The 27586-nt window shown below is 34.7% G+C and overlaps 2 protein-coding genes across 2 annotated transcripts in view; one reads left to right on the top strand and one right to left on the bottom strand.

The window, feature by feature from the left end:
- LOC140044531 (lymphoid-specific helicase-like) overlaps window positions 1-27586 on the top strand; it is a 41747-nt gene that overhangs the window by 4261 nt on the left and 9900 nt on the right.
- On the bottom strand, window positions 188-6631 carry LOC140044530 (uncharacterized). Its single transcript, XM_072089080.1, has 8 exons — window positions 6574-6631; window positions 5703-6220; window positions 5273-5335; window positions 5097-5159; window positions 4920-4982; window positions 4750-4812; window positions 3395-3527; window positions 188-380 (listed from the first exon to the last, which is right to left on the bottom strand). The coding sequence occupies exons 2-8, from the start codon at window positions 6211-6213 to the stop codon at window positions 371-373; spliced, it is 906 nt and encodes a 301-aa protein (XP_071945181.1). The 5' UTR covers window positions 6214-6220; window positions 6574-6631; the 3' UTR covers window positions 188-370.

Here is a 27586-nt window from a genome sequence, read left to right as displayed (position 1 = left end):
CTTTACAATGAGATTGGAAATGTTATCATCTTTGTCTAAATCACGTACACTTAAAAGAAATACAATTTTGCCTTCAAATGCTTTAATCGATTGTGTAGCCCAGTTGTATGATAAATGCCTTAATATGGTAGTTTTACCTATCCCACCCTCGCCATCTATAAGAGCTCTACATCCAGGTGTGGAACTGATAACATCTACCACTTCTGTTAATGTTGTTGGTTTGCAGCCTTCATTCTTGTCACCTTCTTTCAGTAGTTCTAAATCAGTGAACATCTGCGAAATGTCAACTTTGTATCTATCACGCATTGTTGCTGGTGTAAATCTACTGGCCTGGCTACACAATTTCCTTTGTCTTTGAAGCAGATATTCTTCAATCTTGTCTAGATGCGAAGAAAAATGGCAAAAACAATACATTTATTTTATTTAATAAGGGCCTTGCAATTTCTAGTATTGTAATACAATAAATAGTGCTGGAGCCGCGCCGAAGTAGTAAACCTAGTAAATAATATAGAGGGCGACAAACACAATTTATTATCAATCAGAAATAAAACTCGGTTAAATGGAGGTATAAAATATTATTATTATTTTATACTGTACCTCCATGATTAAACGACTGGTGGTCGCCAGCAAATCGTAACAACCGTTTAATGTAGAGCAATCCACAGCTTATGCTAAAACCTCCAGCTGTCTCCATAGCAACTACATTAGCTATGAGGCAATTTTGTTACTCCAATAACTACAGTAGATGTTGTTTTGTTTTTTTTTATTTACTACATAAGCTGTTGATGTTTCAATATTAGTAGCTAGCTGGAGGTTTTTACTAAAGCTGATATTTCACTGTTTACGACATTAGCGTTGTAACACGCATATATTAATTTTTTTTTTTTTGTAGTTGAAATAAAAAATGAGTTGTAAAGTAGTAAAACAAATTAAAGATTTTTCATTCATCTCAGTACAACTTTTTTACGAAAGCAATAACAAATAACAGATATAATAGAAATTGAGTTCAAAGTGATAGTTTTGACATTTAATTTCAATAGGAAAAGTTAAAATTGTAAATACATTTTTTTGCTATATTCAAAATTGAAATATTGCACTTGTGTTCGAATTAATTTAATTTAAAACCTTGCTATTTATCCTAAATTAACTGGTAATTATCGTGGAGCTGCTGTTTGAAACACACGTTTGATACAAAAAAAATTGATTTTACGTATTTTATTCTTTTGTCGTTAAGAGTAGGATACACGACCCAGAGTGTGACATGTTGATATTTTTAAATACCATGCATGTATGTTATTAGGTTAAAAGGCTATTTGTTGCTTAAGATTTTTATGATTGAAACTGAATTTACAATTCTCTACGTTTTAATCAGATTTTTTTGTGCATTTATAGGTCTTAATTAATGCTGTATCTATGAAAATAAAGGGATTATAGAAGACGGCAAACAGAAAATTATCATTAATCAGAAACTTTAAACAATGTTTTGAACTAAGATGGTTGTAACTACAGTACATGAAATATTATGGTGAATTACTATTTTTTAATTTTGTTTACAAAATCTCATCAATTATTTTATGAAGACATTTTATTTTAAAATTAATTATAATTAAATGGGTAAAATTAAACTTAAGACGATGTGATTTTATTATTTATTCAATCTTTTATTTCGGAGTCTCTGGTCCATAGAAAGTGAAATTAAATATACATTTAAATAAAGACCGTACTAATTACTACTACTCATCTCATGTTTTTAATGCATTAATGGTTTTGTGAAATATATAATATTTAATACTACATTTGCTAGCGATAGTAAAGTAGGCCTACTACATTAGCTGTGAGGCAATTCGTTACTACACAATGACCATTCTACATTAGTTAGCGATAGTAAAGTACTACATTAGCTGTGAGGCAATTCGTTACTACACAATGACCATTCTACATTAGTTAGCGATAGTAAAGTACTACATTAGCTGTGAGGCAATTCGTTACTACATAATGACCATTCTACATTAGTTAGCGATAGTAAAGTACTACATTAGCTGTGAGGCAATTCGTTACTACATAATGACCATTCTACATTAGTTAGCGATAGTAAAGTACTACATTAGCTGTGAGGCAATTCGTTACTACATAATGACCATTCTACATTAGTTAGCGATAGTAAAGTACTACATTAGCTGTGAGGCAATTCGTTACTACATAATGACCATTCTACATTAGTTAGCGATAGTAAAGTACTACATTAGCTGTGAGGCAATTCGTTACTACACAATGACCATTCTACATTAGTTAGCGATAGTAAAGTACTACATTAGCTGTGAGGCAATTCGTTACTACATAATGACCATTCTACATTAGTTAGCGATAGTAAAGTACTACATTAGCTGTGAGGCAATTCGTTACTACATAATGACCATTCTACATTAGTTAGCGATACTAGTAAAGTACTACATTAGCTGTGAGGCAATTCGTTACTACACAATGACCATTCTACATTAGTTAGCTGGAGGTTATACATTAACGGTTTACGACATTACCGTCTGTAGCACGCATGTGTGTTAATTCCTTTTTTTTGTAGGTGAAATAAAAATTTAATTGTACTATAAAAAATGAAAATGTTTTCAAATAAACAGAAATAATAGAAATTGCACCAAAAAATTATAGTCTTCACATTTTTTAATATGAAAGTTAAAATTGAAAATATTTCATTTGCTTTATTTAAAATGAAATATTGCACGTGTACGAATTAATTTAATTTAAAACCTTGCCATTTATCCTAAATTAATTTCCGTGGAGCTGCTGTTTGAAACACAAGTTTGCAATAATATTGATATTACGTATTCTATTCTTTGTTATTTCGTGAAAAGAGTTAAAGAATACATGACATATGGTGTTAACATGGTTATTATTGTTATTTTTTAATATATAAGTTATTAGCTTCAAAGTATATTATATTTGTTTATTTATAATTGTGCATTTATACAGTAGGCCATGTATCCATAAAAATAAAAGGTATTATAGAGGGCGGCAAACAGAATCTATCATTAATCAGAACGAATTTTTAAACTGACGTGCCTCAATGTTATTTGAGTTAAGATGATTTTACCAGCATGAAAGAGTACGATGAATTACTATTTCTGAATTTCATGAATTTTTTTATGAAGATATTTTATTTTCAAATTAATTATGATTAAATGAGCAAAATTAAAGTAAGACGATGTGATTTCATTTGATAAACATTATTTCAAACATAAATTATATATCTATCTAAACCCATCAAACTAAGTTTTACTTAATATATACTTTCTAAATAGGAAATCTTTTTTTTTGTGCAATTATTAATTTTTAAATACCATATTATTAATGTTATGCATACATAACTGAAGTAACTCAATTGAATCTGATTTTTTTCAAGCCCAATCTTTCGAGAGTGATAACAAACCAAGATTTTCTGTTTCGTGAGGCGGAGTCATTATATTCTTTTCGCTTTCCTTGTTCTTCTTTAAGAGTCGTCGACACTTCCTCCTCTGTTTAAGGAAAAATAACTAATTCTATCTTTTCTGAATACATTTTTTTTGTTGAAAACATTATTAATATTATTACATTGCCGATTATCAATTGATCCATTAGGCAGTATTACCAAATTAATATGAATGTAATCATGTTAACTATTTATTTATGTTTTTCAGGGCTTAGATAATATCATGATTGTTGTTAATGCATAAGAATGTTTTATTGTTACAGAAACTTCGTTTTTCCATTGATTGAAGTATAGGCGTCAATATCTTTATTTACTTTCCGAAAAAAATTAAAGAATCATTACATATCTAAATATTATACAGCTTAGTTAATATGCTTATTATCAATATTTATACTCAATATACTATTTAAGTTTACACATAAATATTAGTTGTTGTTTATTATTGCAATCATTAATCTATATACTTACTCCATCCAATCATCGTAACCATATATATGTATATGTATGTAAATGCATATGTGATTATTATATTTTTCATTTACCAATGTCGGTACTTATTTCATCCAAGAAAATATAAAAATATAATTTTAAATAATTTTGATAAAGAAGATGTTAGTTATGTTATTAGCCTATACTGTAATTTTTTTTATCCTCAACTATGTAATTATATACTCTATACTAGGTTTATTTGTACTCTTTTACTGTAGTAATGTTTTGTTTGTCGGTTCCTGCGAGACAAGTTTGAACTTCTAGAAGGGATCCATGATAATAATGACTTTCAGTTACCGTCTTTTTTCTATTCTATATGTTCATTCATTATTATCTGAATAAATGTTATCTGAATCTGAATCTGAATAGAGGGCGGCAAATACAATTTTTAATCCCATCAGGCGCTGTCGAAATATGCTCAACAGAGGGCAGCACACAGAAAAATAACAATTTTCAGAGAGCCGTACCGTTTGGAGTTTTAGTGTATTAAAATACTAATAAAACATAAATATTTACTCTGAAAATCTTACTTTTAAGTAGACCTATTTTTAATTGTATTCAGTAAACAAACTTTGTAATGCGGATTAGAATTAAGCTTATTGGATCTCAAAGAATAATAATATGTGTAATATGAGTCTTACTTATTTATGATGTTAACAACATTTCGTTTTTTAAAACAATGAAGCTTCCTAATTATTATATCGTTCTACATTGTGATCAGGATTGGAATTAAACATCAAAAAGGATTTTGTTTAAATATTATTCTGAAAGCAACAAACCTGTTTCTGATTTACCCTCTTTTCTCGTTGTTTGTTTTTCATTACTATTGGTTGCCACTTGCCCTGTTTTAATAATAGAATAATAATAATAAGAAGAAAAAAAATAGAAATATTTATTCTACCTAAACCGATTGAGAGCAAAATTATACGGTAGATTATTAGTAACTAACCTGTTTCTGATTTAACTCCTTTTCGCATTCCTTGTTCTTCATTATTACTGGTCGCCACTTGACCTATTTTAATAATCAAATAATAGGAAAAAAAAAAAACAATTATTATTATTATTATTCTACCTAAAAAACTACCGATTGAGAACAAAATTATACGGTAGATTATTAGTAACTAACCTGTTTCTGATTTAAATCCTTTTCGTATTCCTTGTTCTTCATTACTACTAGTCGCCACTTGGCCTATTTTAATAATCAAATAATAGGAAAAAAAATTAAAAAACAATACTTATTATTCTACCTAAAAAACTACCAAATTGAGAGCAAAATTATACGGTACATTATTAGTAACTAACCTGTTTCTGATTTAACTTCTTTTGGCATTCCTTGTTCTTCATTATTACTGGTCGCCACTTCCACTGTTTAATAAATGAAAGTAAAAAAACTGAATTTACAATGAATGTTTAATACATCTTAATAATTCAATTATTGGGAGCATTAATTCAACATAAATTATGTTTCATTCAAATATAACAGAAATATTTATGTTCATAACATGCACCTTTATTCGGACTTAACATGGGTGTTACTTTGCTTTATATTATTATTAATTCATTTTGAAACGATAAAGATGAGTAAATCTGTGAAAATGAGAAAAAGTTGGCCCAACCGAGATTCGTTTTATAATAATATTCGTTAAATGCACATTTCAAAATTACGTAATTAATTAGGTTCTATTTAAATGATCTCAAGTAAGTGTATTATGCAAATAATGTGGCAATCTACCTTTTAGGAAACTTTGTGCATGTTGGTTTATAAGCTTTGCAAAAGTGTCACGGTCGTCTTGTGAATTCAAGCGTCCGGCTTTCTCAATGTGATATACAACATCCCATATATTGTTATAGTTGTAGGCACTCAGTTTGTAGAAACCAATAACCGTCATCAAATCGTCTTCGTCAGTGTTAGTTAGCACATTAAACATTGCTCTGCGATATGCTGTTAATCCTACACCTGCTGTATCGCTACTTTGGATAGTGTTCTTATATTTGTTTATGTGTTTTGTTGCTAAGGCCATCATGGTTACTTCAGCAATGTCCGACAACAGCTTCACATCAGTTTTGGAAATCAATCCACGTTCAGTCAGTTGATTAAATAAATCTAGGGCTGATTTTGCACCAAGAGGTCCAATTGGTATATTATCAAATAGAAGCATTCTCAGCCATCGCAGGTTTACACCAGCATAGTATTCACTAAGTTTTCTCAGAAATGTTTGGAATTCTACATCATTTTCATCCATTTTGAATCTGTAAAGAATAATAATAAATTTAATTTTGTCAAATTTTACTTTTTTACTGATTTTAGCAACTTCGATAGAAATGTTTTTTTTCTACCGTTTTTAAAAATACTTTTTGAATTGTACACATTTTCAGAATATTATTAATAAGCATAATAGACCATTATTTGATTGTATATAGAAATAATGCTCTCATTTTATGTTTTATTCAGTTGGACCAAAAATGTCAAAAGTCATTGATTTCACACAGTTCATTATACCAGTACATTTGTTTTTCATAGGCGTACGTTATTTACCATATACCTAGCAGCATCGTCTTGAGTTTTAAATATGAAATAGAACGAATATAAAAACATTCATTACCGTATTTGTTATAGAACATCGAAATAGATTCTTGTCATTGCCACTGTCATTGTTCTGATCTCGTTGTGAAGGAGCGATCGCGTGGTGCGCGTCACAGAACAGACGGTGCTGTATTGGATATACGCGAAAAATAAAAAAAAAGTACCTTTTCACGATCGTTAAATAGTACGTACTATTTCACGCCATGTGATACAATCGTCCAATCAAATGACATGAATGTGTGTAGGTGTTATATAAATTTGTTTAATTCATTGGATATCACCTTTTAAAATTAGTGGCACAAAGAAAAAAATCAAATATAAAATACATAAAACATAATATTATAAGAAGTAGGAATCAAAATAATATTCAAGAGTGAAAACACAATAAATAAAAAAATAGGTGGTTTTGATTGATTACAACTATTACGCTATGCTCGCTTATGTACAGTATTATAGGCATTAATTATATCAAGGTATCTAAAAAACAAACACAATTAAATGCACACATCAGGAATCACAATTTAATTTCTTTCCTTTCATTCCATAAAGTGCGGCGAAAAAATGTGAACACGGTCATAAATATTTTATATTGATTCGTATTTTCGTTTGTAGACATTTTTTATAGAATAGTAATTTTTTCCACGTACTTTAGTTGAAAAAGAGAATTAAAAAAAAAGTTTAACCATTTCATCGAAACATACAGTATTATAAGGTTATTATTGCTCGTTAATTCAGAATCAGAAGCCATTATGGATGTCACCATTGGCCAAATTCTTTTTTGAAGCCCTAGTTTTTACAAATCTACGCGCCACATTATAGAGGAGTTGAAACAAATCTAAACCATATGTGTTTGCACAATTATTTATCAATGTCATCAAACAGCGTCCCGTATCTTTTCTGTCGACTAAAAAAAAACATTTTTAGCATATTTTATTTGCACGATTTGTCTAGAAAAAAATTTTCAATTAACAATGACTTTCCTGAATGATACCTGCTAAGTTAGTAGTAATGTTTCCTTTTAACAAAAAGACCCTTAAGGGGAAAATTTGGATAAATTTAGGTTTATCTTGAAACATATTTACCTCTGTATGAGTCTGTTAGATTAAATCAATAGGGTTGGTGAAATATGTCAAACTTATAGAAGTGACGATCGTTTCATACCAAGTATTGAACTTTACTTGGTATGAAACGATCGTGTGCAGTTTGTTCAAAGTCAATTTAGTGACGAGCATCCGGGTAATTTATAATGTTCCTTATGTTTCGCACGCGTACTTGGATTATATTAGATAGGTTTGGTAATCAGTGACAAACTGGAGTAACCTCAGCCTTTTCACTTAAGTACCAACTGTTGTAATGTTTCCTTAAGTTGCAATACAAATTTATTATTATTGTAGTCGGCGGTGTTAGTATTGCGCAGAACGCAAGAGGAGTGAACACCCGCTACATTTATGATTATGATCAGGTTCGGTAATCAGCCGCGGATTATGATCAGGTTCAGCAATCAGCCAGCCGAGGATTATGATCAGGTTCGACAATCACCCGAGAATAATGATCAGGTTCGGCAATTACCCGAGGATTATGATCAGGTTCGGCAATCACCCGAGGATTATGATCCGGTTCGGCAATCACCCGAAAAATGAGATTGAATGTTAGCCTTGTATAGGACCGTACTTAAATATAAAAAACATACATAAGTATTATAATTGTCTTATAATATGATATATTTTGTTTGTTGTGATGGCATTCTTCTGTTACTCAGAGAAACTCGCTGTTTGTTGACGATTAGTGTGTGGCACACAGAATAGTACGTTCAGTGATATTAACAAGGCATTACCACAACCCACACTCTACTTCAAATAACCATGGAAGCATAACCATCAGAACTATGCCTTATATTCTCATATTATTGTTCCGAACTATATTAATGAAATATTGTAAACTTACAAATTGGCTTAAGACTGGACTGTAACTGGATCTCGTATCTTGACTATCAATAATATACCGATACAGTAAAATGTGACGATTTGTAGCATCAACTGCGGCACTCCCTTTGACGTCAACTACTGTGTAATTAGTGTAAACTTACAAATTGGTTTAAGACTGGACTGTAACTGGATCTCGTATCTGGACTATCAAGTATACCGATACAGTTGAATGTGACGATTTGTAGCATCAACTGCGGCACTCCCTTTGACGTCAACTACTGTATAATTATTATTCATAATCCACGTATATGTATGCTATATTGACTTTGTCCGAACGTCACAAAAACTTTTCCACGGTCCAACTATCTTTCTGTTGAAACACAATGTACACGATTATATCGTCGTCGTACGACGTCTATAAATATTCCATTCAAAATTCCATAGAAAGTATTTTTAGAAAATAACCAGCTAAAATCTTTTTAAATAATATTTAAAAACTGCAAAATGAATGTTATGGAAACACCAAAAGGGAATTGGTTTAAATACTAAAAGAAATGAGAATTCACATTTGTGTATAAATATAGACGGCAATAAATGTTTTAATATTTGTACTATATATCTAATCATTTTAATAACTATTTTTGAAATATTGCTTCTGATCTGCTATCTGAACTCACATTGTGCAATAATTCATATACTGACTCTAAATGTATTTAATCATTTTACAATTACTCTAGAAATGTGTTTCCGAACAAATTAGTTTTACCTAAAGTTACCGAAGAAAACATTTTGATAAAATCGCAGCCAGATTCTTAAAAAGCCATTAACGTTTATTATTAACAAATCTATAATTAAGAATTCTGTTCCTGGTGATATGAAATTAGCTAAGGTGTTGCCTCTCCATAAAAAGATCCCAAAGATAATGTAAGGAATTACAGACCAATTAGTATTTTAAGTACCGTATCTAAAATGTTGGAAAAGTATTTTATAAACAACGTGAAAAGTACTTGTCTGAATATAATTTATTGTATACTTTTCAAAGTGGTTTTAGAAGAGGCTTCTCTACCGACTCAGTCATCATTCACCTAAATGATTGTCTTAGAAGAGGCTTCTCTACCGACTCATTCTTCATTCACCTAAATGACTGTATTATAAGAGGCTTCTCTACCGACTCGGTCCTCTTTCACCTAAATGATATATTGTCTTAGAAGAGACTTCTCTACCGACTCATTCCTCATTCACCTAAATGATTGTCTTATAAGATACTTCTCTCCGACTCAGTCCTCATTCTCCTAAATGATTGTCTTAGAAGAGGCTTCTCTATCGACTCAATCCTCATTCACCTAAATGATTGTTTTAGAGAAGAGGTTTCTCTACCGACTCATTCCTCATTCGCCTAAATGATTGTCTTAGAAGAGGCTTCTCTACCGACTCAGTCCTCATTCACCTAAATGATTGTCTTAGAAGAGGCTTCTCTACCGACTCAGTTCTCATTCACCTAAATGATTGTCTTAGAAGAGGCTTCTCTATCGACTCAGTCCTCATTCACCTAAATGATTGTCTTAGAATAGGCTTTTCTATCGACTCAGTCCTCAGTCACCTAAATGATTGTCTTAGAAGAGGCTTCTCTATCGACTCAGTCCTCATTCACCTAAATGATTGTCTTAGAAGTCACATTTCAAAAGGTACTTTTGTAGGCATGGTCATGCTTGACCTGCAGAAGGCGTTTGATACTGTTGACCACTTTATCATTTGTAAGAAATTATAGGCAATGGATCGATTGGTTTAGATCTTATTTAGAGGCAATGTGGATTGGGTCGATCGGTTGGTTTAGATCTTATTTAAACGCAATGGGGATTGGGTCGATCAATTGGTTTAGATCTTATTTAAACGCAATGAGGATTGATTGGGTCGATCGATTGGTTAGATCTTATTTAAACGCAATGGGGATTGGGTCGATCGATTGGTTTAGATCTTATTTTTCAAATAGAAGACAAATTGTTTGTATTGATTGATATTGATTAACACTTTTTCCAAACACTACAATGTAGTCATGGAGTTCCACAGGGCAGTATTTTAGGCCCGCTTCTTTTTATTTGTTATATTATCGATGTCTATTTGATATTGATTGACACTTTTTCCCAACATTACAATGTACTCATGGAGTTCCACAGGGCATTATTTTAGGCCCGCTCCTTTTTATTTGTTATATTATCGATATGTCGTATTGATAATGATTGCAAACTTTTGCCGATTGGTGGCTCATCGTGATTCATTATATATTTCACATTAACTAGGTCATGGTATGGAATTATGTTACAAGTGGTTAGTTCAAAATAAGTTTTGTCCATGCACCCACAAAAAACGGAGTGCATTTTGTTTGAAAGAAAAGTTAAAAATATTGAGAATTTCAAAATCACTTTTAATGATCATAATATCCTTAGTCATGATTCCATAAGCACCTTGGTTTACAAATTGATAACTGTATTTCAAATGAAGAATATGTTACATGTATTATGAAACTAAAGCAAATTCGACCAGATTGAAATGTCTGTAGGCAGCTGGCTAGCTGTTAGGACAAGCAAAGTAGGACACTTTTATGCTCTGCATTAATTCAGTGTATTTTAGACTATGCTGCAACAGCCTGGTATTCTGGTATAACTTCATTCCTTCCAAATAAACTCCAGGTAATCCAAAACAAAATTGTAGGGGTTATCTTCAACATTGCCCCTAGGGCACACATTGGCCCTGGGCACACATTGCCCCTTGGGCAGACATTGGTCAGGAACAACTCAAAGCTATTGGTTATCTGAACATAAACAACAGAGTTAAATTTCTAAGATAGACTTCAGGTATTATAGGCCTAGTACGCCTATAAGATATACCATGATGTAGATTACACTATTATAGGTCCACGCCTATAAGATATACCATGATGTAGATTACACTATTATAGGTCCACGCCTATAAGATATATACCATGATGTAGATTACACTATTATAGGTCCACACCTATAAGATATACCATGATTTAGATTAAACTATTATAGGTCCAAGCCTATAAGATATACCATGATGTAAATTACACTATTATAGGCCCACGCCTATAAGATATACCATGGTGTAGATTACACTATTATAGGTCCACGCCTATAAGATATACCATGATGTAGATTACACTATTATAGGTCCACGCCTATAAGATATACCATGATGTAGATTACACTATTATAGGTCCACGCCTATAAAATATACCATGATGTAGATTACACTATAATAGGCCCACGCCTATAAGATATACCATGATGTAGATTACACTATTATAGGTCCACGCCTATAAGATATACCATGATGTAGATTACACTATTATAGGTCCACGCCTATAAGATACACCATGATGTAGATTACACTATTATAGGTCCACGCCTATAAGATATACCATGATGTAGATTACACTTAGGCCCACGCCTATAAGATATACCATGATGTAGATTACACTATTATAGGTCCACGCCTATAAGATATACCATGATGTAGATTACACTATTATAGGTCCACGCCTATAAGATATACCATGCTGTAGATTACACTATTATAGGTCCACGCCTATAAGATATACTATGATGTAGATTACACTATTATAGGTCCACGCCTATAAGATATACAATGATGTAGATTACACTATTATAGGCCCACGCCTATAAGATATACCATGATGTAGATTACACTATTATAGGTCCACGCCTATAAGATATACATACCATGATGTAGATTACACTATTATAGGTCCACGCCTATAAGATATACCATGATGTAGATTACACTATTATAGGTCCACGCCTATAAGATATACATACCATGATGTAGATTACACTATTATAGGTCCTCGCCTATAAGATATACCACGATGTAGATTACACTATTATAGGTCTACGCCTATAAGATATACCATGATGTAGATTACACTATTATAGGTCCTCACCTATAAGATATACCATGATGTAGATTACACTATTATAGGTCCACGCCTATAAGATATACATACCATGATGTAGATTACACTATTATAGGTCCTCGCCTATAAGATATACCATGATGTAGATTACTCTATTATTGGTCCACGCCTATAAGATATACCATGATGTAGATTACACTATTATAGGTCCTCGCCTATAAGATATACCATGATGTAGATTACACTATTATAGGTCTACGCCTATAAGATATACATACCATGATGTAGATTACACTATTATAGGTCTACGCCTATAAGATATACCATGATGTAGATTACACTATTATAGGTCCTCGCCTATAAGATATACCATGATGTAGATTACACTATTATAGGTCCACGCCTATAAGATATACCATGATGTAGATTACACTATTATAGGTCCACGCCTATAAGATATACATACCATGATGTAGATTACACTATTATAGGTCCACGCCTATAAGATATACCACGATGTAGATTACACTATTATAGGTCCACGCCTATAAGATATACCACGATGTAGATTACACTATTATAGGTCACGCCTATAAGATATACCATGATGTAGATTACACTATTATAGGTCTACGCCTATAAGATATACATACCATGATGTAGATTACACTATTATAGGTCAACGCCTATAAGATATACCATGATGTAGATTACACTATTATAGGTCTACGCCTATAAGATATACATACCATGATGTAGATTACACTATTATAGGTCCACGCCTATAAGATATACCATGATGTAGATTACACTATTATAGGTCCACGCCTATAAGATATACATACCATGATGTAGATTACACTATTATAGGTCCACGCCTATAAGATATACCACGATGTAGATTACACTATTATAGGTCCACGCCTATAAGATATACATACCATGATGTAGATTACACTATTATAGGTCCACGCCTATAAGATATACCATGATGTAGATTACACTATTATAGGTCCACGCCTATAAGATATACATACCATGATGTAGATTACACTATTATAGGTCCACGCCTATAAGATATACCATGATGTAGATTACACTATTATAGGTCCACGCCTATAAGATATACCACGATGTAGATTACACTATTATAGGTCCACGCCTATAAGATATACCATGATGTAGATTACACTATTATAGGTCCACGCCTATACGATATACCATGTTGTAGATTACACTATTATAGGTCCACGCCTATAAGATATACATACCATGATGTAGATTACACTATTATAGGTCCACGCCTATAAGATATACCACGATGTAGATTACACTATTATAGGTCCACGCCTATAAGATATACCACGATGTAGATTACACTATTATAGGTCCACGCCTATAAGATATACCATGATGTAGATTACACTATTATAGGTCTACGCCTATAAGATATACATACCATGATGTAGATTACACTATTATAGGTCCTCGCCTATAAGATATACCATGATGTAGATTACACTATTATAGGTCCTCGCCTATAAGATATACCATGATGTAGATTACACTATTATAGGTCCACGCCTATAAGATATACCATGTTGTAGATTACACTATTATAGGTCCACGCCTATAAGATATACCATGATGTAGATTACACTATTATAGGTCCACGCCTATAAGATATACCATGATGTAGATTACACTATTATAGGTCCACGCCTATAAGATATACATACCATGATGTAGATTACACTATTATAGGTCCACGCCTATAAGATATACCATGATGTAGATTACACTATTATAGGTCCTCGCCTATAAGATATACCATGATGTAGATTACACTATTATAGGTCCACGCCTATAAGATATACCATGATGTAGATTACACTATTATAGGTCCACGCCTATAAGATATACCATGATGTAGATTACACTATTATAGGTCCTCGCCTATAAGATATACCATGATGTAGATTACACTATTATAGGTCCACGCCTATAAGATATACCATGATGTAGATTACACTATTATAGGTCCACGCCTATAAGATATACCATGATGTAGATTACACTATTATAGGTCCAAGCCTATAAGATATACATACCATGATGTAGATTACACTATTATAGGTCCACGCCTATAAGATATACCATGATGTAGATTACACTATTATAGGTCCACGCCTATAAGATATACCATGATGTAGATTACACTATTATAGGTCCTCGCCTATAAGATATACCATGATGTAGATTACACTATTATAGGTCCACGCCTATAAGATATACCATGTTGTAGATTACACTATTATAGGTCTACGCCTATAAGATATACCATGATGTAGATTACACTATTATAGGTCCACGCCTATAAGATATACCATGATGTGGATTACACTATTATAGGTCCACGCCTATAAGATATACCATGATGTAGATTACACTATTATAGGTCTACGCCTATAAGATATACCATGATGTAGATTACTCTATTATTGGTCCTCGCCTATAAGATATACCATGATGTAGATTACACTATTATAGGTCCACGCCTATAAGATATACCATGATGTAGATTACACTATTATAGGTCCTCGCCTATAAGATATACCATGATGTAGATTACACTATTATAGGTCCTCGCCTATAAGATATACCATGATGTAGATTACACTATTATAGGTCCACGCCTATAAGATATACCATGATGTAGATTACACTATTATAGGTCCACGCCTATAAGATATACCATGATGTAGATTACACTATTATAGGTCCTCGCCTATAAGATATACCATGATGTAGATTACACTATTATAGGTCCACGCCTATAAGATAATACCATGATGTAGATTACACTATTATAGGTCCACGCCTATAAGATATACCATGATGTAGATTACACTATTATAGGTCCACGCCTATAAGATATACCATGATGTAGATTACTCTATTATTGGTTCACGCCTATAAGATATACCATGATGTAGATTACACTATTATAGGTCCTCGCCTATAAGATATACCATGATGTAGATTACTCTATTATTGGTCCACGCCTATAAGATATACCATGATGTAGATTACACTATTATAGGTCCTCGCCTATAAGATATACCATGATGTAGATTACTCTATTAATGGTCCACGCCTATAAGATATACCATGATGTAGATTCCACTATTATAGGTCCACGCCTATAAGATATACATACCATGATGTAGATACCACTATTATAGGTCCACGCCTATAAGATATACCATGATGTAGATTACACTATTATAGGTCCACGCCTATAAGATATACCATGATGTAGATTACACTATTATAGGTCCACGCCTATAAGATATATACCATGATGTAGATTACACTATTATAGGTCCACACCTATAAGATATACCATAATGTAGATTACACTATTATAGGTCCTCGCCTATAAGATATACCACGATGTAGATTACACTATTATAGGTCCACGCCTATAAGATATACCATGATGTAGATTACTCTATTATTGGTCCACGCCTATAAGATATACCATGATGTAGATTACACTATTATAGGTCCTCGCCTATAAGATATACCATGATGTAGATTACTCTATTATTGGTCCACGCCTATAAGATATACCATGATGTAGATTACACTATTATAGGTCCTCGCCTATAAGATATACCATGATGTAGATTACTCTATTATTGGTCCACGCCTATAAGATATACCATGATGTAGATTCCACTATTATAGGTCCACGCCTATAAGATATACATACCATGATGTAGATACCACTATTATAGGTCCACGCCTATAAGATATACCATGATGTAGATTACACTATTATAGGTCCACGCCTATAAGATATACCATGATGTAGATTACACTATTATAGGTCCACGCCTATAAGATATACCATGATGTAGATTCCACTATTATAGGTCCACGCCTATAAGATATACCATGATGTAGATTACACTATTATAGGTCCACGCCTATAAGATATACCACGATGTAGATTACACTATTATAGGTCTACGCCTATAAGATATACCATGATGTAGATTACACTATTATAGGTCCTCGCCTATAAGATATACCATGATGTAGATTACACTATTATAGGTCCACGCCTATAAGATATACCATGATGTAGATTACACTATTATAGGTCCACGCCTATAAGATATACCATGATGTAGATTCCACTATTATAGGTCCACGCCTATAAGATATACCATGATGTAGATTACACTATTATAGGTCCTTGCCTATAAGATATACCATGATGTAGATTACACTATTATAGGTCCACGCCTATAAGATATACCATGATGTAGATTACTCTATTATTGGTCCACGCCTATAAGATATACCATGATGTAAATTACACTATTATAGGTCCACGCCTATAAGATATACCATGATGTAGATTACACTATTATAGGTCCACGCCTATAAGATATACCATGATGTAGATTACTCTATTATTGGTCCACGCCTATAAGATATACCATGATGTAGATTACACTATTATAGGTCCACGCCTATAAGATATACCATGATGTAGATTACACTATTATAGGTCCACGCCTATAAGATATACCATGATGTAGATTACACTATTATAGGTCCACGCCTATAAGATATACCATGATGTAGATTACACTATTATAGGTCCTTGCCTATAAGATATACCATGATGTAGATTCCACTATTATAGGTCCACGCCTATAAGATATACATACCATGATGTAGATTACTCTATTTTATTACCATACTATATTAAAGATTGGAATAATCTTCCATCAAACATAAAAGGTATAAAAACACTTAATGAGTAAAAGTGCTATAAAGCTTTATCTTAGTAATGTGCATAGCGAGACTGATGTATTGTGAACTGTTGTTATATTTTTGTGAAATTGTCTATTTTGTTATAAGGACCCTATTGGTAAGCTCTTCTAGATCTATGGGTAATCCTTGGTATGTTGATTGTATCCCATTGGAAAGCTTAGATCTATGGGTAATCCTTGGTATGTTGATTGTACCCATTGGAAAGCTGTTAGATCTATGGGTAATCCTTGGTATTTTGATTGTAATCCCATTGGAAATCTTAGATCTATGGGTAATCCTTGGTATTTTGATTGCAATCCCATTGGAAAGCTGTTAGATCTATGGGTAATCCTTGGTATTTTGATTGTAATCCCATTGGAAATCTTAGATCTATGGGTAATCCTTGGTATGTTGATTGTATCGAACAAACAAACAAACACGTATCCGACACGTAATAACAAAATTGCAATTCGTCTTTGCAGATAATAATTTTTATGGTAGGTAGATTGATGATTGTATCCAAAAACACTTATACAAAAATATAAATTGCAAAAGAACTATCAATATTATTCCAGTATTCATTTGGAAGCAACTTCACCCCTTAGGTCAACTTTAATATCACGATCACATGTCGCTATTGACTTTTGCCGTGACGTCACAAAAGCTATTCCACAGTCTGGTGTAGGTCTTTCTGTAGATACACAATAGGATTACTGAAGTCTATACTTATTCACTCAAACTTACACTAAACTATTTTTAGAAAAACACACAGAATCCTCGATTTAAATGTCAAGATCATAATAGAATTTTAAAATAAAACGTACGGTAACCTATTTGGTTCTGAAAATGACGTGAGTTTATCAACGTTTCGATCAATTATGCTTTGATGTTCATAGATAATTATGATCCGCGTCTTGCTTAAGAGAGGAGTTTTGTTTTCTGATTCTCACAAACAGAATGATCAAAGTAAATTAATGATTGAAACGTCGAGAAACCCAACAATTCATTCATTTCAGAACTCATATATACGCGTACGTGGGTAGGCCTACTGCAAACTTTATATACATTTGATTTCGCCAAGCAAGTACCTTCAAACAATTCTCATATTGTTCCATTGTCTTTCTCCAGTCGACATTCATTATTTTATACCTTTTACTAATTTGCTATAGTGTTTTTTAATAATTACATGTTAAAACTGGAATCTTCACCGTCATCATGATCAGGGGCGGATCCAGGATATTGAAATAGGGGTGGCGTAGCTTTGCGAGCGAAGCGAGCAAACATTGGCTGGGGGCCAGGGCGTTCTAGCGCATTGTAAGTCGTTTAAAACGATTTACAAACATCTCATAATGTCATTTACCAAACACTCTAAAGCTCGCAAATTACGACATGTGGAACATGCAGCTGATACTTACCTAGAGGGTACCAAAAGCAAGCTAACAACTTGCCTGTACTTTCGTATCCGGATATTCACCCCCTGGACATTTACCCCCCGGACAACTACCCCCCGGACAACCACCACCTGGACCACTACCCCCTTAGGACAACTACCCCTTTAGGACAACTACCCCCCGGACAAATACCCCCCGGACAACTACCCCCTTAGGACAAAAACCCCCTTAGGACAACTACCCCCTGGACAACTACCCCCCGGACAATTACCCCCTAGGAACAATTACCCCCCGGACAATTACCCCCCGGACAATTACCACCCAGAAAACTATCCCTTTAGAACACCCTAACCACCCAGACCATTCAACAACCCTGACTCTGCAACTATTAATTAATAACTATATTTTAATTCGTTACTTTGACGAATTACTATTCATTATTGTAAACAAAAGTAAAAGATTGAACATAAATATAGCCTGGTGGTATAAACTGAAGATTGTCACACATGATCATAGGATAGTCGAACGTATTATATAGTACTCCATGTATTTACTGTAAAGACTGGGTTCGCTAATAATAATAATAATTTTTGCGTCAGGACAATGCTTCGATAACCACTTAATTTTTGTCTCAAATTTGTCATATATGTATTTTTGTACACTTGAAGAATAATATCACTTTTGATATTTGACCTCAATGTTCACTCACCGAATAAACGTCGATCTTTAAATAAATTCCCCTCAAATAAACGGTGACCATGTCACTCCCATGAAACATCATATGGAATAATCGGCGTCTATTTCCATTAGATTATACCCTCTCCCATTGAATAAACAACTTTCTTCCAATAAATGTCCATCTAAAAACCACCTAAACAATAAACAGCCCAGGCCGTTTTTTCAATAAATACGGTACTTTAAATCTAGCACATCTAGGGTCTAGCGTGCTGTTAAACAGAATAATCGGTTAAAAACGGGTGTTTCGAAACTAGAGACCCGAGACCAGAGACCAGAGACCCGAGACCCAATACGAAAAGGGAGACCTAAATATACGAAAAGGGAGACCCACGTACGAAAAGGGAGACCCCACTATACGAAAAGGGAGACCCCACTATACGAAAAGGGAGACCCTAATATACGAAAAGGGAGACCTAAATATACGAAAAGGGAGACCAAATATACGAAAAGGGAGACCCAAAAATACGAAATGGGAGACCTAAATATACGAAAAGGGAGACCCACTATAAGAAAAGGGAGACCCCACTATACGAAAAGAGAGACCACACTATACGAAAAGGGAGACCCTAATATACGAAAAGGGAGACCCAAATATAGGTCTCCCTTTTCGTATTGGGTCTCGTGTCAGGTCTCTGGTCTCGGGTCTCTAGTTTCGAAACACCCGTTAAAAACAGATGATTTCATTTTTACAGAAACCGGTCCTATATATTTGTCTACTTTTGGATTGGGGGAGGGGGTAGTTGACCGGAGGGTAGTTGACCGGGGGGTAGTTATCCTAAGGGGGTAGTTGTCCTAAGGGGGTGGTTGTCCGGGGGGTTGTTATCCTAAGGGGGTTGTTGTCCTAAGGGGGTAGTTGTCCGGGGGGTAGTTGTCCGGGGGGTAGTTGTCCTAAGGGGGTAGTTGTCCGGGTGGTAAACATCCGGGGGGTACCTGTCTAGGGGGTAGGTGTCCTAGAACCCTGTACTTTACATCTACATTTTTACAACGCGACGATGTTTTTCAGCTTTTATAAACTTGTCCTAGCCTAGGCCGCCGGTATTATTTTCTTACACGCGCGCCGGGTCGATCGCGGTGACGACTACTTCAATTCTTCGATCACATGCAGCTAAAGTAAAATGACGTCACGTTAAAGCGGGTCGTCACAGAGTCTCATGCATATTAATGAAGCAAACTTGCTGAGAGTGTTTTCCACCACCACGCAACACATGCGACGCGAGATTTATCGAAACTCCGAGCCATCGACTGACATCATGTTTTTGACAATTAAAATCACGGCATATTCAACGACCTGGTGGTTTAAACGATCATTTAAAAATTAGCGGTCCGGCTCGATCATCATTACATTATATATTTAGTGATTTGAAAAAAACAAAACACCTCTTTTGTCATCGCGATTTGTTTATGAGAATCATCGACGGGAAAGCAAATAAAACAACAAGGGTCATGAAATGCTGCAGCATTGTTAATATTTTAATAGTAATACGTTTTAATAAAATGTAGGCCTAACGGGATAATTTTCATAGGCACTTGACTATACAGTAGGGGCGGACGCAGGGGTGTTGCCCCAGTTGCCCGGGCAACACCTTTAATTTCATATTAAATATTTTTTTCTGCCACTAAATTAAAATTTAGATCCCATTTCATCATATATTTATATTAATCATTAACGTTATAGAAGTTCAGGGTTGGAAAACTAGCGTTTTTGTTGTGTTTGTTGTCTGTTTGGATTGCTTGTGTGCGTGAGAAGTGCCACTACACACTGTGATCGTGGTAAACCCCCGTCACACGGGTCGTTGATTTAGCCATAATCATTACATTTTGCCAGGGATTCCCCATCATTCGTAGTACCCTAGCCCCTATGTGTCTTCATTTCTCTACGTCCGTAATAGTTGGGGGAATTTCCGTAAAAATTACGAACGTTCCGAACTTTGAAATAGTGTTTTATAATATTGCTTCTTTCTGCAAATTTCGATCATATTTTCTTTTCTGGAGTGTCCGTGCAGGGCCGTAGCCAGGATCTGTCAAGGGGGGGTTCGGACACTAAATATTTGGGTCAACCCCCCTCCCCCCTCCCCCAGCCTGATGCGAAGCGAATTTTGTTAAATGACACCCCTAGATGGCCGGAAAAGACACTCTCGTGCAGCATGCTATATAACCAATGAGCAAAAAGATCGTACGTTTTTCCTCCTCCTCAAACACGTCGATAATTTAAATGACGATAACTATTTGTTGCCGTATGTTAGATGCGCGTGCTCTGTGCGGAACCGCCGATTGTTTGATCATTTACTCCGTATTTTGTTTTGCGTTCAAGTTCAATGCGAACGTATATCTAGGAGCAGCCCCGAAAAAAGCACACTGGGCGAAGGCAAATGCTATTTGCTAGCTCTATCTATAATATTTATTTACAGAAATTTGTTGAGGAATATAAATATGTAAATAGGTGATATTGATACATTTTAGTAAGTATCGGCTGGTGGTCTAGAAAAAAATAATCGGATGCCATAATGTGAACTACAGTACTTGATACCATAGATATTATAGTGTAAAATATTAATATTCACTATAATCCTCTATGATACGTCATTATACTTCATAGTCACACATAAATACTGATGTACGTCGGAAGGCTATATACTTTATGCATGCTGCCTGACTGCCAGTGATCTAAACAATTATAGGTACGCAGTTTGTCTGGCGGTGTCCTTTGTACGAATCGTTCGTGCGCCAGCTCGCTATGAGACGCGTCAATATCATGTTACATGCAGGGACCAAACATTTATTTTTCAGGTTAAAAGCTTTTAGAAATTTACAGACACGTATCACTAGTTGACGCTCATACAGAGAAGAAGGTTCACGAACAAGTTTACGAATTTTTCAATTTACAAACAACTTTTTGTACTGTGGGGCACGTATTTGGAGGATTTTTGGAGATGAGGGTGAGGTATTGGGCATGTCGGGGATGTGGGTTTGCAGTTGGTTAAGGGGGGTTCGCTGTAAAGGGGGGGGGGAGGGGGGGGGGGGGTTCGCCCGAACCATAAAAACCCCCCCTGGCTACGGGCCTGTCCGTGGTTGTACAGTTTATATAGTGGATAAATGAAAATGAATTCTGGAAATTGTATGTCACGTGATGTAGATTCCACTATTATAGGTCCACGCCTATAAGATATACCATGATGTAGATTCCACTATTATAGGTCCTCGCCTATAAGATATACCACGATGTAGATTACACTATTATAGGTCCTCGCCTATAAGATATACCATGATGTAGATTACACTATTATAGGTCCACGCCTATAAGATATACCATGATGTAGATTACACTATTATAGGTCCTCGCCTATAAGATATACCACGATGTAGATTACACTATTATAGGTCCACGCCTATAAGATATACCATGATGTAGATTACTCTATTATTGGTCCACGCCTATAAGATATACCATGATGTAGATTACACTATTATAGGTCCTCGCCTATAAGATATACCATGATGTAGATTACTCTATTATTGGTCCACGCCTATAAGATATACCATGATGTAGATTACACTATTATAGGTCCTCGCCTATAAGATATACCATGATGTAGATTACTCTATTATTGGTCCACGCCTATAAGATATACCATGATGTAGATTCCACTATTATAGGTCCACGCCTATAAGATATACATACCATGATGTAGATACCACTATTATAGGTCCACGCCTATAAGATATACCATGATGTAGATTACACTATTATAGGTCCACGCCTATAAGATATACCATGATGTAGATTACACTATTATAGGTCCACGCCTATAAGATATACCATGATGTAGATTCCACTATTATAGGTCCACGCCTATAAGATATACCATGATGTAGATTACACTATTATAGGTCCACGCCTATAAGATATACCACGATGTAGATTACACTATTATAGGTCTACGCCTATAAGATATACCATGATGTAGATTACACTATTATAGGTCCTCGCCTATAAGATATACCATGATGTAGATTACACTATTATAGGTCCACGCCTATAAAATATACCATGATGTAGATTACACTATTATAGGTCCACGCCTATAAGATATACCATGATGTAGATTCCACTATTATAGGTCCACGCCTATAAGATATACCATGTTGTAGATTACACTATTATAGGTCCTTGCCTATAAGATATACCATGATGTAGATTACACTATTATAGGTCCACGCCTATAAGATATACCATGATGTAGATTACTCTATTATTGGTCCACGCCTATAAGATATACCATGATGTAGATTACACTATTATAGGTCCACGCCTATAAAATATACCATGATGTAGATTACACTATTATAGGTCCTTGCCTATAAGATATACCATGATGTAGATTACACTATTATAGGTCCACGCCTATAAGATATACCATGATGTAGATTACTCTATTATTGGTCCACGCCTATAAGATATACCATGATGTAGATTACACTATTATAGGTCCACGCCTATAAGATATACCATGATGTAGATTACACTATTATAGGTCCACGCCTATAAGATATACCATGATGTAGATTACACTATTATAGGTCCACGCCTATAAGATATACCATGATGTAGATTACACTATTATAGGTCCTCGCCTATAAGATATACCATGATGTAGATTCCACTATTATAGGTCCACGCCTATAAGATATACATACCATGATGTAGATTACTCTATTTTATTACCATACTATATTAAAGATTGGAATAATCTTCCATCAAACATAAAAGGTATAAAAACACTTAATGAGTAAAAGTGCTATAAAGCTTTATCTTAGTAATGTGCATAGCGAGACTGATGTATTGTGAACTGTTGTTATATTTTTGTGAAATTGTCTATTTTGTTATAAGGACCCTATTGGTAAGCTCTTCTAGATCTATGGGTAATCCTTGGTATGTTGATTGTATCCCATTGGAAAGCTTAGATCTATGGGTAATCCTTGGTATGTTGATTGTATCCCATTGGAAAGCTTAGATCTATGGGTAATCCTTGGTATGTTGATTGTACCCATTGGAAAGCTGTTAGATCTATGGGTAATCCTTGGTATTTTGATTGTAATCCCATTGGAAATCTTAGATCTATGGGTAATCCTTGGTATGTTGATTGTATCGAACAAACAAACAAACACGTATCCGACACGTAATAACAAAATTGCAATTCGTCTTTGCAGATAATAATTTTTATGGTAGGTAGATTGATGATTGTATCCAAAAACACTTATACAAAAATATAAATTGCAAAAGAACTATCAATATTATTCCAATATTCATTTGGAAGCAACTTCACCCCTTAGGTCAACTTTAATATCACGATCACATGTCGCTATTGACTTTTGCCATGACGTCACAAAAGCTATTCCACAGTCTGGTGTAGGTCTTTCTGTAGATACACAATAGGATTACTGAAGTCTATACTTATTCACTCAAACTTACACTAAACTATTTTTAGAAAAACACACAGAATCCTCGATTTAAATGTCAAGATCATAATAGAATTTTAAAATAAAACGTACGGTAACCTATTTGGTTCTGAAAATGACGTGAGTTTATCAACGTTTCGATCAATTATGCTTTGATGTTCATAGATAATTATGATCCGCGTCTTGCTTAAGAGAGGAGTTTGTTTTCTGATTTTCACAAACAGAATGATCAAAGTAAATTAATGATTGAAACGTCGAGAAACCCAACAATTCATTCATTTCAGAACTCATATATACGCGTACGTGGGTAGGCCTACTGCAAACTTTATATACATTTGATTTCGCCAAGCAAGTACCTTCAAACAATTCTCATATTGTTCCATTGTCTTTCTCCAGTCGACATTCATTATTTTATACCTTTTACTAATTTGCTATAGTGTTTTTTAATAATTACATGTTAAAACTGGAATCTTCACCGTCATCATGATCAGGGGCGGATCCAGGATATTGAAATAGGGGTGGCGTAGCTTTGCGAGCGAAGCGAGCAAACATTGGCAGGGGGCCAGGGGGGCCGCCAAGGGTCCCCGGTGGGGGTCCAGGGGCCGAGGGCCCCTGGAAATTTTGGCGTTCTAGCGCATTGTAAGTCGTTTAAAACGATTTACAAACATCTCATAATGTCATTTACCAAACACTCTAAAGCTCGCAAATTACGACATGTGGAACATGCAGCTGATAGGCCTACTTACCTAGAGGGTACCAAAAGCAAGCTAACAACTTGCCTGTACTTTACATCTACATTTTTACAACGCGACGATGTTTTTCAGCTTTTATAAACTTGTCCTAGCCTAGGCCGCCGGTATTATTTTCTTACACGCGCGCCGGGTCGATCGCGGTGACGACTACTTCAATTCTTCGATCACATGCAGCTAAAGTAAAATGACGTCACGTTAAAGCGGGTCGTCACAGAGTCTCATGCATATTAATGAAGCAAACTTGCTGAGAGTGTTTTCCACCACCACGCAACACATGCGACGCGAGATTTATCGAAACTCCGAGCCATCGACTGACATCATGTTTTTGACAATTAAAATCACGGCATATTCAACGACCTGGTGGTTTAAACGATCATTTAAAAATTAGCGGTCCGGCTCGATCATCATTACATTATATATTTTAGTGATTTGAAAAAAACAAAACACCTCTTTTGTCATCGCGATTTGTTTATGAGAATCATCGACGGGAAAGCAAATAAAACAACAAGGGTCATGAAATGCTGCAGCATTGTTAATATTTTAATAGTAATACGTTTTAATAAAATGTAGGCCTAACGGGATAATTTTCATAGGCACTTGACTATACAGTAGGGGCGGACGCAGGGGTGTTGCCCCAGTTGCCCGGGCAACACCTTTAATTTCATATTAAATATTTTTTTCTGCCACTAAATTAAAATTTAGATCCCATTTCATCATATATTTATATTAATCATTAACGTTATAGAAGTTCAGGGTTGGAAAACTAGCGTTTTTGTTGTGTTTGTTGTCTGTTTGGATTGCTTGTGTGCGTGAGAAGTGCCACTACACACTGTGATCGTGGTAAACCCCCGTCACACGGGTCGTTGATTTAGCCATAATCATTACATTTTGCCAGGGATTCCCCATCATTCGTAGTACCCTAGCCCCTATGTGTCTTCATTTCTCTACGTCCGTAATAGTTGGGGGAATTTCCGTAAAAATTACGAACGTTCCGAACTTTGAAATAGTGTTTTATAATATTGCTTCTTTCTGCAAATTTCGATCATATTTTCTTTTCTGGAGTGTCCGTGGTTGTACAGTTTATATAGTGGATAAATGAAAATGAATTCTGGAAATTGTATGTCACGTGATAACAAAAAAAAGACTACTGTATAGCAATACAGTTAGTCTGGGTTCCAGACGGAGTTTTGTCTTAATATTAGTTAAAAGATAAATATTTTTGCACATATGGCGTTTCATACGTATACTACTTGATTTTGGATATTCCGTCTGGGGAAACACGCACAAGTCACGTGGTTTGACACCAAGAATTCTTGGTGCATACGATTATCCGGTTGACTAGTTTCAGCTGCATGCGATTGGCTACTCTCTCGTACACCGTTTAAATATTCATATTTAAGAATTTCAAAGACTCAACAACTAAGATGATGCGCATGCGCTATGTTACGTTTAGACAATGTGTACTTTGGTACATTTATGAAAGTTCTGAAGGCTAGAAATTATTTTATATGCCTAGTAGTCTGGTAAACATTTGATGGGATCTTTGAAACATGAAAACTCGTCTTGATATATGATAGGCTAGCTTCTCCGCAAATCAAACATTGAATGGATCATTTATTACGCGGAGATAATTTTGATTTAATTCCCACCCAGACCCTGTCCTGTTCTGTGTGGTGGTGTAGCCCTGTTGTGTGCCGGTGGTATGTAGGCCTACTTCATTGGCGTTTTATTTGGCAGGTCATACGTGCGAGTTGAGTAGGACCTACGAAAGAGGCCTAGGCCAAGGACTAAACAATTAATAAACAAAACAACTTGGCATTACTATTTTATATTTCAACAGTCTCGATCGTACATTAAGCACTGGTAGGCCTACGTACTCGATCTCTTTCATTTTGAAACAAAATGATCATTGGTTGATTCGAAATCCATATTTACATACCGCCCGCCCCATATAGCCAAATACGGTATGATAACCTACGTC

The sequence above is a fragment of the Antedon mediterranea genome, chromosome 3, assembly GCF_964355755.1.
Source record: "Antedon mediterranea chromosome 3, ecAntMedi1.1, whole genome shotgun sequence".
Classification (NCBI taxonomy): Eukaryota; Metazoa; Echinodermata; class Crinoidea; order Comatulida; family Antedonidae; genus Antedon; species Antedon mediterranea.
The sequence above is the reverse complement of the archived record's forward strand: the minus strand, read 5'-3'. Positions and strand labels throughout refer to the sequence as shown.

Bases quoted from the DNA above. Each gene is read 5' to 3' on its own strand.
- LOC140044530 (XM_072089080.1), bottom strand. From the start codon at position 6,213: ATGGATGAAAATGATGTAGAATTCCAAACATTTCTGAGAAAACTTAGT. The intron at 4,983-5,096 runs GTTAGTTACTAA...TTATTAAAATAG, and splicing joins AGGATTTAAATCAGAAACAG to GTCAAGTGGCGACCAGTAAT. The intron at 3,528-4,749 runs GTTTGTTGCTTT...TTCCTTAAACAG, and splicing joins AGAGGGTAAATCAGAAACAG to AGGAGGAAGTGTCGACGACT.